The 18,238-nt window shown below is 25.8% G+C and overlaps 1 protein-coding gene across 1 annotated transcript; it reads left to right on the top strand.

The window, feature by feature from the left end:
* Positions 1–6,662: 6,662 nt before the first annotated feature.
* LOC145847993 (uncharacterized) lies at positions 6,663–16,447 on the top strand. The gene is made up of 7 exons (XM_082953790.1): positions 6,663–6,687; positions 7,629–7,759; positions 8,283–8,432; positions 8,950–9,100; positions 11,388–11,528; positions 14,232–14,552; positions 16,191–16,447. Exons 1-7 carry the CDS (start codon positions 6,663–6,665, stop codon positions 16,445–16,447), a joined length of 1,176 nt encoding a protein of 391 aa, XP_082809916.1.
* The last annotated feature ends 1,791 nt before the right edge of the window (positions 16,448–18,238 follow it).

Genomic DNA, 18,238 nt, shown 5'->3' on the forward strand with positions numbered 1-18,238 from the left:
AGCCTTAAGTTTTATTACTATTCTGTTTTTTCTGCGTATTAACAAAAAAAGCAAATTAATATTAAGATTTCAATAAAATTGACCGTTTTTGTTTTTGAATTACTCAAGTTTATATAAGGGTTTTATAAAAACATTCGAGGTTTTGAATAGGTGTTATTAATGTATGTAAACAGGGTTTCTTCAAGTTTTAAATAATAAATGAATTATTTTTTTACCTTGAATTGTTTGAAATACTCTTTATAAATTATTATTTGTTGATTAGTGCTTATAAAAGTAGAACAAACGTAATTTTTTTATTTTAATAGTTTGTTTTTTAAAGGTTTATCTGTGGACAATTTTAAACAAGATCACCATGACATTGATCATGTTGCTATATTATTAAATTAAATAAGAACTCGAATATTAAAGCTTTAACTATTTCTAAAAAACTTCAATATTTTTGTAAAGCTTTAGTTCCTGAAATCTTGTGGTTTGATTGTCAATGTGTTGTGAACAAAACAAGATAACTTTCATCAGTACTACAGTTAAAGAATAAAGGTTAAAAAAAATAAAAACAATTTTCTACTAAAACAAAAAATAACTTGTTTCTTGTAAACAACTCAATTTCAAATTAAAACTTTGTCGCATCATTAGTTGCTTACGGGTAGAAGGGGATAAAAGAAATAAGATTAATAGTAAAATGCAATTGAAACATATTGTTTATTTACATGGTCTAAAAAATTATTACAAGCTAAATGAAAATACAGAAATCCTGATTGAAGTTAGAAGTGATAAAAAAAGTTCAATATATAAATAAACAACAAAATCACCAATAACATTCTAAGAAACTAAGACAACAAAGCGTCTACCTCTACACATTTTATTGTTTTTTAACAAAATCTTACCAGAACAACCAACTAACGTTGCCGAATGCTCGAAATGAATTTAAATTTATTGAAAATTTTTAATGCTACAGTTTTGAATAGTCCTCAAAGAAATTATATCTATAAAACACAGCATGTCATCGGCGCACTTTTTTCAACTTTAGTTTAGTTTATCATTCAGTGTATTCTTTTAGAGAACATGTGTACGTTCAATCTATTCAAACACCGTTAGTATGTTATTAACAATTTTTTGTATAGTAATTAGTAAATATGATTTTACATAATAACTAAAAGTATTTTTTATAGTTTGTTTTACAAACAATGGATTTTTTTTTTTCCTGTGCATATTATTGACTAACTAGTTTTGATTAAAAAATCTAATTTTTTAATGAAAGATAGTTTTGTTGGCTGAGAATAAAAAAATCATCTATAAACTAGTTTTACTCAATAATTATTTAAAGCTTAAATATTTGCAAAATCTTCTATTTAATGTAATAGATTGCTTTCAAAATGGTTAATGTCTTTAATTGGTATTGACACCAAAAAATAAATTAAGCAAGTATTAAATATAATTGAATTAACTTGGAAAATTTATAAAAGATTTGTAACAAAGCTTAAAGATTATTACGGATTACTTTTAATTAAAGTAGCTTTGTTGTTACCAAGACCAAGAATTCCTTTAAAATTTCCTCGGCCTCAGGCTCGGCAACCTTGTCAGATTCCAGGTTAGCAGTAGCCTCGGAACAACTCATTTCGGTTCGCGAACGCGTGCGTGGAGGTTTTAGTGTTAATGCCTTTTTTAGGTGTTTTAAGGAAATAACTACATAATTTATATAATTAGGCATAATAAAACTAAGTAATGTTGTTTTATTATGTACAAGTAAACGCAATAACAGCTTAAAATAAGTCTAAACACTTAAAGTAAGTAATAAAGAATGAGAAACGTGCTCTAGATTCCCTCATTGAAGTTTTACTTGTCTTCGATCGCTCAGTTTCTGGCACTCGACGTTGGTCCGTCTCGTGTAAAGAGTCTTGATGAACGTTTGCTTGGTCTTCCTTCGGATCCATGCGTAATCCGTGGTTCCGTGCTTGGCGATAAAAATACAATACTAAATAGATATATTATACATAGTATATATAAGTATTACGATAGAACTGACTAAATGTAAGAAACAACTCGTTCGTATAAATGTAGTTAAGGTTGACGCCACAGTCTGTGTGGGCTTACTCGACAAGATGAATATTCAAGCTTGTTTACTAGAACGCTGTTGATCAACTAGACAGGTTCAACTGGCTGGATCCCACTCTGTGTGAATTCAATTGTAAAACTCAATATAGATTTATTTGCCTAAAGAGTATTTAGTATAGAGATTTTCGTTTATCGATAGCACAGAATGCGTGGGCTTATTCGATTAGGCGACTTTTCAAGTTTTCTTGCTTGAAGATTAGTGTTTGACGTCTTCTATCAAAAGATGGCGGCGGTCGCTATTTCTTCTGTGGAGCGGAATGTCGCTTCGTGCTTGTTCTGAGGTGGAATGACCTAATTCACGCTCTGATTGGGCGTGTTTATAGTTTTTCGATTTTTTTTCTAGAATTTTCGATGGACTTTGGACTTGTAGATCACGCAATCTCTCATTCTAATTGCCTCATTTTCCCTTAGCCAACACTCGCAAATAAGTTATTTCCAGTTCAATCAAGAAATCAGAAACACAAGTCAACTTAACTTAACACTTATTTTGGGAATTAGTTTTATTCTAATTAGTTGTTGTAATTCTAAAATGAAAAAAATGATACCGAGTACAAACATCAATTTCTTTAAATTATCAAAAATTAGACACTCAAAGAAAAATAAATTTTTGCATAAGTGTCCAACAGCTTTGTAGGTTTATTAAGTTTATCTTTTCAATTTAACTAGCTTTATGAATCTAAAAGAATTTACATATTTATAACGCTGTTACTTATCATACAGTTTTATCATTTTACTGTTTTATAGCCTTTAAAAATCAAATTTTGCATTTTAACAAGTAATAAAACATTCCAAACTACAACATAAAGATATTTAAACATAAATAATGTTAGCTATAACAGTTACGAATCTAAAAATAATCGAAATTTATAAAATCTTTCAACTTAGAATACAGGGGTCGGCATTCGGCAACACGTGGCCCGCATGGCGCATGCCGCGTGCGACCCTCGAAGAGTAAATCTGTGGCCCGCGAGCATGTTGATCCGGCACACTAAAAACTTAATTTTAAGTTGATTTTTTTGGTTAAAGTTCTGCTTTTTGAATTATTCCATATTTTGTCCCTTATATAAAATACTCTACTATTTTTACTGCTTAAACTTAAAAAGTTAAAAAGACAGGTTGTAAATTTATGAATTTTTCTTCAAAGTAGAAGTATTGGAATCATTCCTGTTTCTATTGATCTAAACTTCCTGTTAAAGATAAATTATTGTTCTAAATAAGAAGCTTAAAAGACCTAGTAATTATTTTTTTTCTACTGTTTAAAATGGTACTTTTGTTGTTTTAAGCGGGTTATAGTATTAAGCTATTAAGTAATTGTCTAACCTAAATTTTTTAAACAAGACATTTTAAATTATAGTAATTATATTACTTTTTATATTATAATAAACAAAACACCTTTGAATTAAATTCTGTATATTTTATTGGTTCAATAATAAGCATTCAGTGGTATAAAACAGAGAATCTGTTTGTATAGGGCCTATCTTATACTATAAGCAACATTTACTATCTCTTAAGTTGCCAACTCTTTTGTAACTTAAAACAGTTTGTAGTTGTATTAAAAACTGTTTTGTAGTTTAACATATTAGTCTAAGCATTACTTTTACTTAAAGCTACTAGTTTAATTATTCTTAAAAGTTTTATTTATAGTGAAGCTTCTTTTTTATGTTTATAACTTGAAAAACCAACAAACTTGTTAAATATTTTAAAGAATTATCTAAAAAGGGTACTAATTCATGACTACTTGTAGCTATGTGTTTGTATTATACTTATCAGTCTTTTTTATAATATAAGCACTGAGGTTTTTTATTTGCTGTTCTTGATGTAAGATTTTTTATTACTTTACCGATTGTAGTTAAATTTTTATTTTTCAGTTGTAAAAAACAATTATGCTTTAAACTAATGTTATAAAAGGCTTTGTTTTTGGTGCTAAATTAAAATTGTGTTAAGCTTAGTTTTAGTTATATAATACTAAAGTATAAACTTTATTTAACTTTATTTCATGACTTTATAACTTCTTACATTCTACCCAAGAGGTAAGTTCTTAAAACATTTTTATTAAAAACTTTTACTTTCAAACAAACTTAAGACCAGTATTAAACGACATTTAAGCTTATTGGGCGAAGTTGCTCAAAACATCAGTTTCCGTGCAAAGAATACAATACAAGCTACAATGCTTTAAACACAGAAGTTGAATTTGTTTGCACAAAGCATTCACATTGCAATATTTGCAAATTGTGAAAAACAAAATAATTAGGTTAAAGTGAAAATAGAAACATTTTGTTTGTATACTTGTTTTAGATGAAGCTAAGTTTATTTTTAGGTAATTGTTTTTATTCATAAGCTGATTTTAGAACTTTAAATAATCTTTTTTTAGTTATAGATGTAAAATATAAAGTTACAAATTAAAAGTTTAAAATTCTTTTAATACTTTATAAACGTTTATAACATTTTTAGAATAAATTTTTTAGTATAAACACAACTCAACTTAGTTTTAAAGTTAATAGAACTACAGCGTGAAAAATTAAAAAAGTTTATTAAGTACTAAAATATTTGTTATTAGAATACCTCCAAGTTTAAAATTGAACTGAATAATATTATAAATTCACAACTAAAATACTCACATTTTATTTAAAAAGTATGAACTATTAGGTGTTTAATTATTATTTTGTATTTATTTTTTCTAAAACTGATTAAAATAAAAAATACCTTCCTTTACATACTAAAATGTTACTTATTGATAAAAAATACACTGAAAATATTTAAATTTAGTTCAAATTCTATGTTTTTAAGAATGAAGGATTACAATCGAAAATATACTTAATCTTTTAATTCAGGCTTAATTATATCAATACTAAATATATAAAGATTTATTAAGTAAAATTTTAGTCATGCTTTGCTTTAGGAAGGAATTTTAAAACTTTTAAAATAAAACTAAATTCTAGTAAATTTAAAATTATTACAAACATTAAGATGTTAATAGTTTTGAAACACTTACGTAGAGTAAATTCTTAAAAAAAAGTTTATCGATTGTTTTAAAAACAAAAACTATATTTTTACTTATAAGCCAACTAGTAATTAAGCTAAACATTATTTTAAAAATGAAAAAGAAACTTATGATTTAAAAGCAAAAACTTGATTTAATGAACACATATGTTTTTTTTGTCTTAAAACAAAAAAAAACTTACAAGTTTTTCATTTTGTATTTGTACTTTATGTTCTACACAAAAAAAAATACAAACTACTAGTGAAAATAGTGAAGTTTTGATGTGTACTTATATTTTAAAGAACAAACAAATTAAAAAATTTTACACTTAACATCAAGATTTATTAATTTTAGTATTTCTGTGTCTGGTTAAATAAAGTACTATTAGCAAGAATTTTTTAAAATAGTTATTTTCTCTGTTTTTGTTAGTCAGTTTTTAAAGCATTCTATAGTAAAGATGTATGAAAGTAACATAAACTCTACAGCAAAAAAGTTTTAAATATTTTTGATATTAAACTATAGTTACCATTTAATATACAAACTTAAATTATTTACTTTGATACTTGTAAAATAATGTTTTTGTTAACTTGCTGTAATTTTGTGCAAACTTAATGTTATTTGAAAATAATTTTAATATAAAAGCAATGAACACAACAACTAATGTATAACTTTATTTAATTTATACTTGTGACTTTTAATCATTAGTTTAGTACAAAACTGTTTTAGAGTATATTTAGTACAAAAGTTATTTGAGTGACTCTTTGTAAGTTGTAAAAACAACAATAATTTAGACATAGCTTAGCTTTTAAAAACAATGAAGTAAGATGACTCTTAAAACAATATATAAATAAAAGAGCTTTTGAAATCAGTTAAAAAAATATTTAAAACATAGTTAAAAGTAAAACCCTACAGTATTAATTTTTTATATGCTCTATTTTAAGTTCTACTGCGAAATAATTGTTTTACTTTATCAGTCTAAATTTTTTTTTTTGAGATAAATTAATAAAACTCTAAAAATACTTTGTATTATATATATCCTATGTTTATTTATTTTCAAAAATATCTTACTACCCAACAAAAAAAAAAATCTAAAAGTTTACTTAAAAAAAAAGTTTTTCATATTGTTAAAAACCCTTCAAAGTAAACATATTTTTTTATACTTAAGTTTTTTCATTAATACACTGTAATTTTTTTAAAACACACTTACGGTCATAAACCAAGTTAATTTTTAAACTAACTAAAAATAAACGGCTTACTAGTGATTTAAGTTTGTTACAAAACTACAGTTTTACAGTGATAACAATACAAGTGGTAATCAGTTACAAAAAACTGCAAATTGTAAACTTATAACTGATGATTACGTTGTTAACATTGTGAAACTGTAGTTTTTTAACAAACTTAAATAAATAAAATGTAGTTTTGCAATAAACTTAAATCACTACTAAATTGTTTATCTGAAGCTCTTTACTATTAAAATTGATTAAAGTTTTATTAGCTTAGCTGAAGTGTTTTTGAAATAATGTTTAAATTAATATAACAAATTGTTTTTTAAAAGTTGATTTAAATAAAAATGATAAACCATCACATCAAGGGAAGTATTGTATAGAAAGTAAGTGCATATACTTAAATTTTAGAAAGCTATTTAAATTTTTTTTTATTACAAAAATTCTTCATAGTTTTTACTTTTTAAAGTAATAAAATATCTTAAAGATTGATCTTTAAATGTTTACAGAAAACATAAGTAAATAGATAATTCAAATTTAAAAAAACTGTTATAGTCACATTTTTTTCCTTAGCAAACTTAATTGGGATTAAAAAAAAGCTTAAAAATCAAAGACCTAGTATAGACAAAATAATTTTTTTTAATTTAAACATGCTAAATTCATGTAAATAATTTCTTTAAATGTGTAAAAACTGTTTTTTTTTATATCTTCCTTTAAAAATATATGTTATTAATTTAAGACTTTGATAGAATTAAACTGATTTTCGCAGTAATATACACCAATTCTGCTTTGAAACTCAGAGTAGACCTGATAAAACTATAAATTTTTTATTGTAAGTTAATCGGTCTTGTTTTTGTAGTTTACTCAGTCTTAAACTTCTGTTTAAAATAGTATCACACTACGTTTAGCTTATAAATTTTGAACTCGTTTAAAATCTCTTTTGTTGGAATAATACTATCTCAATGTGATTTAAAGTTTTACTAATTAATCTAAGTCTCTTTAGAAGTTTTTTAAAATAACTTTATTAGTATCTTTTTCTTGCAATGAATATCATTTAAAGTTCTGTACTATTTTCTATAAAAAATTAAATATTTTTCAATGAATTTAAACGAAGAGAAAGAATTAAATGTAATATTTTTCATATTTCAAATATTTTTTTGTATTCCTAAAATATAAATCTTTACTAGTTTTTAAGTGATTTTAAAACAAGAATAAGATAACCTGATCAACATATATGCACCAATATATACCACAATTTGAACAAAAACTCTTCATAATTTATATCAAATTTAAATTATTAACAACTTTTTTAGTGAATATAAAACAAGAAGAAGATAATCTGGTCTCCGTGGAAAATCTCATCGATCTTGCATCTTCGAATCTCAACAGCTTCAAATCAAATGGAATCAACAAATACTCTATTGAAGAAATAAGAAATTTAGAGGTTTTTACATATTACTTTAATAAAATATTTTTTCAGTAACATGAATTTAAACTTAAGTCTTATTTTAATTGTTAATAAATTTATTGACGAAATAAGAAGTTTATAGGTGCTTTTTGTTAACATTTCATAATAATACTGTTTTCACTGCTATACAAATAAACTTGTAGAAGTCTAACTTAAACTAATAAATATTTAAGCTGAAAGAATCAAAATCAAAAGGTTTTTTAATTAATTTCTATAAAGATCTTACGAACTGTTTAAGTAGAAGATAAGTAGAAGTAAATAAAACAGTAGAAGTTTGAAAGCTATTCATGTAATATCTTTAACACAATAAAATGATTTTTCATTCTTCAACTTTGTTATGTTTTTGGAACATTGTTATAAAAAACACAAGATATTTTTTGATTTAACTATTGTAGTTTATAATTATCTAACACTAGTTTCTTTAAAACTTTAAAATACTGAAAAAGCTCCAAACAGTTTCAAAACTTTACTATTGATTATGAAAATTATTTTATGACAGGGAAAACTGGTGAAGCACTTTTGTTCTCAAATCATCTCCAAACAAAAGATTCTGAAACTCAACCCGATCCTTGAGAAGAAGTATGAAAAATATCCATCGATCAAAAAGTGGCTTTCGGTTGTCGGGATTAAAAGTAACGATCTGAAAAAGGTTAAATACATAATTACATCTTATCTTTTCTGTTTATATATAAAACCAGTTTTATGTTTTTCAGTGTTGTGTTTTTGCACTTTGTTAGGTTTTGTGAGTAATTATAATAGATAATAGTAATAGGTTAGTTTAGAAGAGTAGTGAAAGTTTTGTTTCTAAAACCTATGTGTCTAGCTTCTTTAGTTTTGAAACATTTTTAATCAAAGCTATGTTTAAGTAATTTTTTTACATTACTGTAAAACATGTATAAATCACTCATTAATTTTTTTTTAAAACCAAAATGTACAAAATAGTAACTTTGTATTCGTTTCAAAAAAAAAAAAAACAGCAACAACTCTAGTGTTAATATTGCTAATGATTAAGAAAAAATCTTAAACTATTCAGTTTAACATATCTTCTTATTTATTTGTTATCTCTAAAAAATAAATTAAATATATAATTTTTAAATTTTTTAGAAGTAATATTCATACATATTAAGTAGTATTTGATACAAATCTAATACCTTATTTTTCTAAAGAAAATCGAAGAACACTATTCTTTAAACGATCTTCTGACGATATCAAGCGAAAAGATAAGACTAACACTAGAAGTAGAAGATGACAACAGTTTGTTGAATGATTTTAACAAGATGACATTAGCCTTAAAATGCATGAACGAATACATAAAAGGTCTGTTTGTTTAAATTAAAATGTGTCTCTTTGTTTTAAAGTAAAATAAAGTAGTTTAAGTTTGATTTGTAACTATTTTGGTTTCGTTTCCTACAACAATTAAACTAAAAAATTATGTGTTAAAAATCTGATTATTATTAAGCTATTTAACGTTTACAGTTTTACTTTAAGCAATATTATATAATATAAAATATATTTAATATTAATATTTTAAACATTTTAACAAGAATTTTGTTAAGACTGCTTTATCACTATTACGGTTGTTGACTTGTTTAAACTAAACTTCACATTAAATTTATTTATAAAAACTAAAAACAATTTACACTTGGTAAATGAGTCATTAAAAAAGTTTATCTATATTTTACTGAAATTTTGTGTTAATAACAAAATTATTTTGATAGTTTTCTAACCTTAACTTAAATTAATTTTGATAAGTAACCTAACAGCTTTACGATTTTTTCTTAATTACTAGCTATTTTAGTTTTGTTTTAATTTTCGCTTATTTTCATATCTTATTAACATTTTTAATTTAAGTAAGATTAATGTCATCTTACATGTTTACAATATTTTTTAAGATTTTAATAAACTGATAATTTTATTTTTTAAGTGAAACAATACTTTAAAATAGAATCTAAAAAAATTTGAAGTAAAATTTTATATATACAATATTTTTTGTCACTTTGCTATATTCATTCTAGAATTTTTACTTATGAAAGTTATAAGTTTATCTAGTATGTATAAAAATTACTTTTTTGCTTTCAAAATTTATTAATTTCACGTTCAAGGATTTTAGAATTATTTTTAGCTTTATTATGTTAAGACAATAACAATAGGAAGTTTCTACGTTATTTAGATATCGTATGTACAAAACTTTAAAACTATTTATAACTTAAAAAGGAAATGACTAATCATATATTGTTAATAAAATCATATATCATTTTTATACTTTGTTAACTTTGAATAAACTTTATTAGTAGTAGGATTTTAATTACTTTCTTAACGAATTGAGTACTTTTTTAAAACGTTTAAAACTTTTGATAAAAAGTGATGAGTTTAATAAAAAAACTGTGAGTAACAAGTTGGTCTGAAGCCTACATAACTGTAAATTTAATGATTTTGAACCGTATAAATGTTTTAACTATATTGCTTTTTTAGTTAGGCTAAAAAAAATTTAAACAAAGACATTAAAATCACTTTTTAAAAATTGCCTAAAATCATAAAAAATTAACATGAAATTTAAAATTTTTAAATTTAAAAGTTTTACAAAAACTTTTTACGTCATTACAATATGAAGTTACCAAAAGTTCATGAAAATGTGATAACAAAAACAAATATTTTTTTTTATCGTAAAAATTCTTTGAATTCTTATGTATATATTATAAGTGGTTTAATATGTTTGTTTGTAAAATGTTAGTTTAAGCATTTTTGCGGCTAAGTTTCATCATTTTTACAGACTTTAAAATGTTATTACGTTTGTTTAGATGAAGTTACAACAGATATGATAAATTGCTGAAACTTTATGTTTGAGATGATTAATTATCAATTGATTTTGTTATCGCACTTAATAACAAAACTAACGTAGTGTTGTTTATTATCCATCTAGTTTGTGTTTAACGACTAAATCAAATTTAATAAAATTATATGTTAGTTTTATAACATTGCAAAGTTTTGCAGGAGAATAATATATTCTAACTCTATAGTTGTTTTTATTTAGGACATATTTATTAAAATACTTAGACTTGTAACCTTTAAAAATTAACACAATAAAAAACATTTAAAACTATACACTTTAATACTTGCAACTATGTTATCAGCAACTATTATTAATTATTATTTTGTTAGTATTTTTTTAAAGATAACGTACAGCTAATTTTTACAAAAACGTAGCTGATAAATTAACGAAATAAAAGCTGAACATAACTGCATTAATTTAAAGTTAATTTTTTTGTTATTTGAAGTAACACAATTAGACTGTTTCACAACAAAGCAAACTTTCAAGTTGTAAATCTATTATATAATCATAATGGTAAAAACGAAAAATAATATAAAAATTATATGAGTTAAGTTATACGTCGAGAACATTAGATTAAATAAAAAATATTACAAAAAATATTAATTTTAAATAAACAATAATAAAAAAGCAACGACAGAAGATTATTTTGGCAAAAAAAAAATTAATTACTTTATACACATTATAAATTTTAAGTAAGTAAAAAAACTACTATTTTTTTTAAACTCGATAAAAATAAGTAAACAAATTGCAAGTTGTTTATTTAAAACTTTTTAGAAACGAAGCTTCAGCCTACAAGCAAAATAGTTTTGAGCAAATACCACTGGGACTGCTGGACAGAGAGTTGTAATGAAACTAGCAGTTACTTCAGTGACATCAAAAATGACGTCACAACAGAAGAAAGCAACAACAACACATGTTTGTAAATTTATTTATATTTCAAATAACAATTATTTTTTTATATTTTATTAAAATAAAAGTTACTTTAGCCATAGAAGTCTAATTACAGTGAAAGAACACAGTAACAATTAATGTTTGATAAAAAAACTTAATCCTATGTGTTTATGATTAGTTAACGTAATAATAATTTTATATACTTCATCCTTCAAAAATTGACATAAAAACCAATAAGTATTTGTAACTTACGACAATATAACTCTTTGTTATCAAAATCGAGTTATTTTTTTGAAACATGATGATATACAACTTAATCATTTTTTGAAGCTTCTACTTTTTTTTACAGCTGTCGTTAACTAGCTGCCGTTATAATAAATATTTTTCAATTAGTTGTTAGCTTAAAAAAGACATGGTTGTATAATAACTAGACATATGTTCATTTTTAAAGATTTTTGTTGAACTCATCACAGCTGTTTATAGTTAGTCAATGTAAAAGTTAAAATGTTTCGGATTCGAACAAAACTAAGTTTCATCTAATTTATGAGGTAATAGTTATAAAATTTACCTAATTTGTCAAAATCAGACAAAGTGAAATAAACATTTACTTTCAAAAATTATAACAATAAAAAAAAAACAAAACAGTAAACTAATAAAACAGCTCATAATTTTATTTTTTAATCATTCACGAAAATTAAATTTTATTCTTTTTGTAACAAACATAAACACAATTAAAAGAAAACTAAGAACACATTTATTAAAATATTCCATACATACTCTTAATACTATTAAAGTAGACCTGCATATTAATCTTATAATGTTCCAAGTATTTAGTTTTAAAATTTTCATTACATACCTTAATACTATTTAAGTAAACCTACATACTATATTTTAATATCAAGATAAGTACTCATTAAAACTTTCAATACATACTTTTAACAATTTTAAATTAAACCTTCAAACTACTTTTCAATAATTTTTAAGTACGTACTCATTGAAATATTCAATACACACGTTCAATGATTATTAGTTAAACCTACAAACTATTTTTTCATAAATTTTAAGTACGTACTTATTAAAATTGCTGTGGTCAGCAAATCTTGTGACCCTTTAAAACGCATGATTGGATAGAACATATTTCACTATTTCAAGTAAACTTTTCCTCGAATTAGTATTTTTTACCATAAATATAAGTTTAGCATTTATAACTAGATAAGCTACATTTTAAGATACTAATCGAACTTGAGTTTAGTCAAATGTCTTTACTATTTTACAACTTAAACCTGATTTTATTAAAACCTATTTACTAAAACTTAGAACTTTAAACTCTGACCACACATAATTTATTTACATTTACTTTAGTATAGACATATTTAGGTTTTAAACAACTTCAATTTATTTATCTTTTGCAGCTTTTAAAATTTGATTAAAGTTTTGCGCTTTCGAATGAAACCTTTTATTATTTATAATCAATGTAAAAACATTTTCTATTTAAACGTGGATTATATGCTAATCACATTTTTTCACGAGCAATAGATAAAAGTTGAAAAATAAAAATTTAAGATTAAAACAGTAATTTACATAGATGCTAATCATTCTATTCATGTGAATTTCGTCATATCTTGAAACTTATTCAGAAAATTTATAAATATGTCTGACTAGATTTATTTTTAAGATTTATCGTTTTAAAACAAACCTATACTTTCTACATATACAAAATTTTTAAATGTAAACAGCTTAGCATTGTTGCTAGTGAAGTTTATCTGTTTATGAAAAAAGCATTACACTTCTACGAAAATATTTAAGCTACAATAGTTAGTACTCAGTTTTATTCTTTTTCCGAGGAAATGAAATAAAGTTTTACACTTTTTCACCTTAAAAATCTGTCTATTACGTTTTTAAACGAATTTTTAATTATTGCTTTTTATTAGTTTATATAAAACAGCAATAATTTTTTTTAAATAAATTGTTAATTTTTTATTGTCTTCGAAAACTTTATGTTCATACTAACCAAGATTTATTAACGAGCGATAAATGATTTAAAAACTTTTAACATTGTAAAAAGTAACCTCAAAAAAATTTTTACTTTTGATTTAAATTTCCCCATAAATGTTTCGATCTAAATATACCACGAGGAAGCCAAACTGCGAAATATTTTTATGATTAATCGGTTTCAAAAAAGTTTGTTTTATGTTATAAATTTAACGTGAATTTCTTCAGGAGTTTCGTAAATATTATTACCATAAAAACTAAATATATAACTAAACTAACATATTTTAAAGATTGATAATAAGTAGTTTAAACGGTGCGAGTTTTAATTAATAATTTTCAAGCATATTTTCAAGGTTAATCTGTCGAAAAGTAATTTATTAGGTCCGACCTGTAAATAAATAAATAGTTTTTATTTGTTGTTGAAACTTGTATATGAGAAAACATGTTAAGTTTTTGTAAAAAACTACATAAAATAATATTTAAAATAAACATATTATTATTTTAATTTTTTACAGGGAAAACAAGTAGGCTTTTAGATTTATAAAGCTGAAAAAAATAACATTTGATTAAAAAACTATCTAATAAAAAAAAAGAAATTGTTTAATAATTGTGTTCTAACTTATTTAAAAACTGGTAATTTTCGAAAACAAAAATAATTTTCCAACCTGGTATCAACCAGTGGTGAAATATAGTTTTAACTTTTTTATTAAAAAGTAATAAATTTCAACCAATCAGCGATCGAGATGCCTCCCCCGTCGTCCAACCACAACCCTGCAGCCGAAACCCGCAGAATAACGGGGGAGTCCCAGCTCAGGAACCAGCCAATCACAAACGAGTTCCGCTCCAACGCGCACCACCACTGGCGGCATGACAGCGAGTCTTCGCAATCGGGGAACTCCCTCCACTCCTCCCTCCACCACTCGGTGGCGCTCTCCGCCAACTCTTCCCGCCACAACAGCGACTCGCACTGCATGGTGACGTCACACAGGAACCACTCGAGCGTGTCGAGTTCTTCCGGGTGCCCGCACCCACCCAGCCCCACCCCCTCGTCGCTAGGTAACTTTGTTGCTTGGTAACTTTGTTGCTAGATAACTTTGTTGCTAGGTAACTTTAATGCTAGGTAACTTTGTTGCTAGGTAACTTTGTTGCTTGGTAACAGAATATATATTCTCATTTGTTTTCTTATATAAGTACTAATAATTTTTATTACTTTATTTGTTTCACTAAATTTATTTTTGTTTTTTAGTTATGTGATATTTTGAAAGAACACTAAATCACGCTCCTAATACATAGTATAATTTATAGTTTAAAAACAGCTTCATCACACCAATTAGATCACCCTTCGGTAGACCGAGACTCAATTAGTCACAACCGAAAAGTTTCGCGTAATCGAATTGGTGTGATCAAACCTTTTTGTTAGACTTGAGCTCGTCTAACGGCATAAGAAAGTCTTTGTAGACTTTCGCTGATGTTATATTTGATCTTAAAAATAGTTTAACAAACTAGTATCACAAATTTTTAAAATCAAAAGCCTATTAATTTGGTATAAATTTGCTTAAAGCAATTTTAATCTTTACTTTCTTTGTTTAACTTGGTCCCAAACGTTTTAATTCTATAATTCAAATTTAAAAACTCATCATCCTATACACTAGTGACAAATGTGTAGCTTTTCACCAAAACACTTGAAATTTTTCTAAAACCTTGAATATTAAACTACTAAATAATGTTACTACTGCAAACATCATCCATTGTATCTCGGAAGTATAATAAGTTCCTAAAATTTCAATTTTACAATACTTTTATTATTGTCTAAGTTGTTATTTTACTAAATAAGCGTGTAAAAGTTTTTGTTGAAATTTTTTAATCATTTGTTTTTTGTTAACTTGATATAACTTGAAGTTTTGAAAGTGTTTGTCTTTATGTTTTAGAAGGATATATAAGATTTACCACAAACTTTGAGATTTTTTTTTAATCTTCCATGAAATTTTTTTCTTATTTTAGATGGAAGAAAGTACATTTAATACTGTGATAGTCATTAAGACCTTTAGTTGACATACTCATTTCGCGTAAATCCAAAATAAATAATTTGCAATTTAAAAAGAAATCATTTACCTTAAACACAAACAAAGCATAGATCAAAGATATACTGTTTTAGCAAACAATGTGCAATATCTGTCATTGAACATTTATAAAAACAAATCACAAATCTTTAATCATCTAACTTAAATATTTGCTTAAAAAATATAAGCATAAATAGTAATGTATGAAGTAATTTACTGACGAGTCCATTCAAAAAAAATCTTGTTTATTAAATATTAATTAACTTATAAATTTTTAATTTTTTGCTGAAGTTCAAAAATTTAATTACTTGATGAACTAGTATAAATAAGTGTAAGTTGAGTTTTATATATTTTGTACAAAACATTAATGTTTAACATAGGAGAGAACATAACAAATTTTTCTCAATTGAATTATAGTGACAGTAAGCTTTTTACTGACACACATAAACTCAAAACAAACATTTCTAACTTTAAAAAACACAAACAGATACATTAAATACATAAGCAAACAAAGAGCAACAAAACTTATTACAAATTAACAATACAGGGTGCACTAAACTTTTTAGATAGCTTGACAATATAAAACAAATTCAGATTTTTTATTGTATACTTTATTTCTAATTATTTTTAACAGGAGAAAACGACTCAGCATTCGTCCAACACCCAATAATCAGCCCTCCCTATCAACAGTACCATAACAACCAGTACCCTGGTCACTACATCCCACCGCAAGTGTCATCTCCGGGTATCTACCTTCCCCCGCAAGTTTCAAGTCCGGGGATTACCACGAAAGCGCTGAACGTGCCAAGTAACCACGTGAAGATTTCAAAGTCGGCTGAGGAAAACTTCCCTTTCGCCTCTCCCGTGAGTTACTTTGAAGTTACTACTTAAAATCGTTTAAATAAGTTACTTTTTACTAACAGTTAGCAGTTTGGCATCAAACAATTTGTCAGTCTTATTTTAACATGATTAAATATAAGTTGTTTATTTTTTTTTGTTTTTTACTATCACTGTTACCCCTTACCCTTATCCTCGGTCAGTAAACTATCTTTTGTTCTTGTTTTGTTATTAATTTACCTTTAATTATTTTTTCTGTTTATATATATATATATATATTAAAAAAACTTTAGTTCAAATTAAGTTCTGTTTTTCACAGCCAAACAACTTGGTCCACTCGCTCCGGGTGGAGTCGGCAGTGCTGAGGTCCGAGTCCACCAACTCCATCGACACCCTCCACTCGTCCACGTCCTCATTAAGCAGGGGCAAGAAGAAGAAGAGGAAGAAGAAGAAGGACCCGATCAACCTGAGGAGCAGCAACGGGAAGCAGAGGGAGTTCCACCTGAACTGGTCGAGCAGGGGGGAGGGAAGCGTCTCCAATCTTGTATATTCGCGTGAGTGAAAACTGTGTTTATAAGTTTATATTTGTAAATGATTTGTAAGAATGGTTGTAGGTATACTGTCATTTGGTTGCCTCCAATCTTGTATATTCGCGTGAGTAGTTTATGAGTAACATTCTATTTGAATAAGAATTGAAAATGTTTGTTTTTTAATAAACGAAAGATCTCTTCAAAGTGGTTGTATAAGACTGTGACTGATTTTTTTAATGGTTCTTACCATTTTTATTTATGTTTATCTAAAATTCAATCCTGTCCGGTCTTTAAAATCAAAAGAGGAAGACTACCTTCATCCCATTTTAATGGTAAGTGGTAAGTTTACTTTTTATTCATGAAAATTACACAAAATAGAAAAACTAACAACAAAGTAAAATATCTTAAGTTTTTTAATTAATTAGATTGTGCTTTATTAAACATATGGAACTGTTGGCTGTTGTGGAACTGTTGGCTGTTGTGGTACTGTTGGCTGTTAGGGTACTGTTGTGATATTGTTGGCTGTTGTGGAACTGTTGGCTGTTGTGGTAATGTTGGCTGTTTTGGTACTGTTGATTGTACTGCTGGCTGTTGAGGTACTGTTGTGATATTGTTGGCTGTTGTGGTACTGTTGGTGGTACCGTTGGCTGTTGTGGTACTGTTGGCTGTTGTGATACTGTTGGTGGTACTGTTGGCTGTTGTGGTACTGTTGATGGCACTGTTGGCTGTTATGGTACTGTTGGTATAGAGTGTTGTTTATTGGGCAACGGGTCAAAATTGCACCAAGATACTTTTGTACGAAGATACTTTTGTACGAAGACAATTTTGCACGAAGACAATTTTGCACCGAGGGTCAATTTTTGCACGAATTAAAATTTTGCGCGGAGGGTCATTTTTGCACTAGAGTAAAAAAACAGAAAAATTATATATTATAAAAAAAACAGAAAAAAACTAAAAGATAAATTTATAAAGAAACAAAAGTAAAAAAAAACTAATAAAAACTGTTATAAAAAAAATGAATAAAAAAATAAATTAATTAAAATGAAAAAAAGCTACCGACCGAAGGCAAGGGTTAGGGGTAACAGCTATAGTAAAAACAACTAAATAAAAAAAAGATACTAAAAAAAAAACTAATCCGTGCAAAAATATCTCCATCCAAAGTTGTCTACTCGTACAAAATTGACCCTTCGTACAAAAATTTCTTCGTGCAATTTTTTCCTTGTGCAATTTGTAAGCTCGTGCAATTTTTCCAATGTGCAATTTTGTACGCTCGTGCATATTTGACAGCTACCCTGATTATTGTATGTTGCACAAA

Source organism: Thalia democratica, unplaced genomic scaffold (assembly GCF_965202585.1).
Source record: "Thalia democratica unplaced genomic scaffold, ktThaDemo2.hap1.1 HAP1_SCAFFOLD_1190, whole genome shotgun sequence".
Classification (NCBI taxonomy): domain Eukaryota; kingdom Metazoa; phylum Chordata; class Thaliacea; order Salpida; family Salpidae; genus Thalia; species Thalia democratica.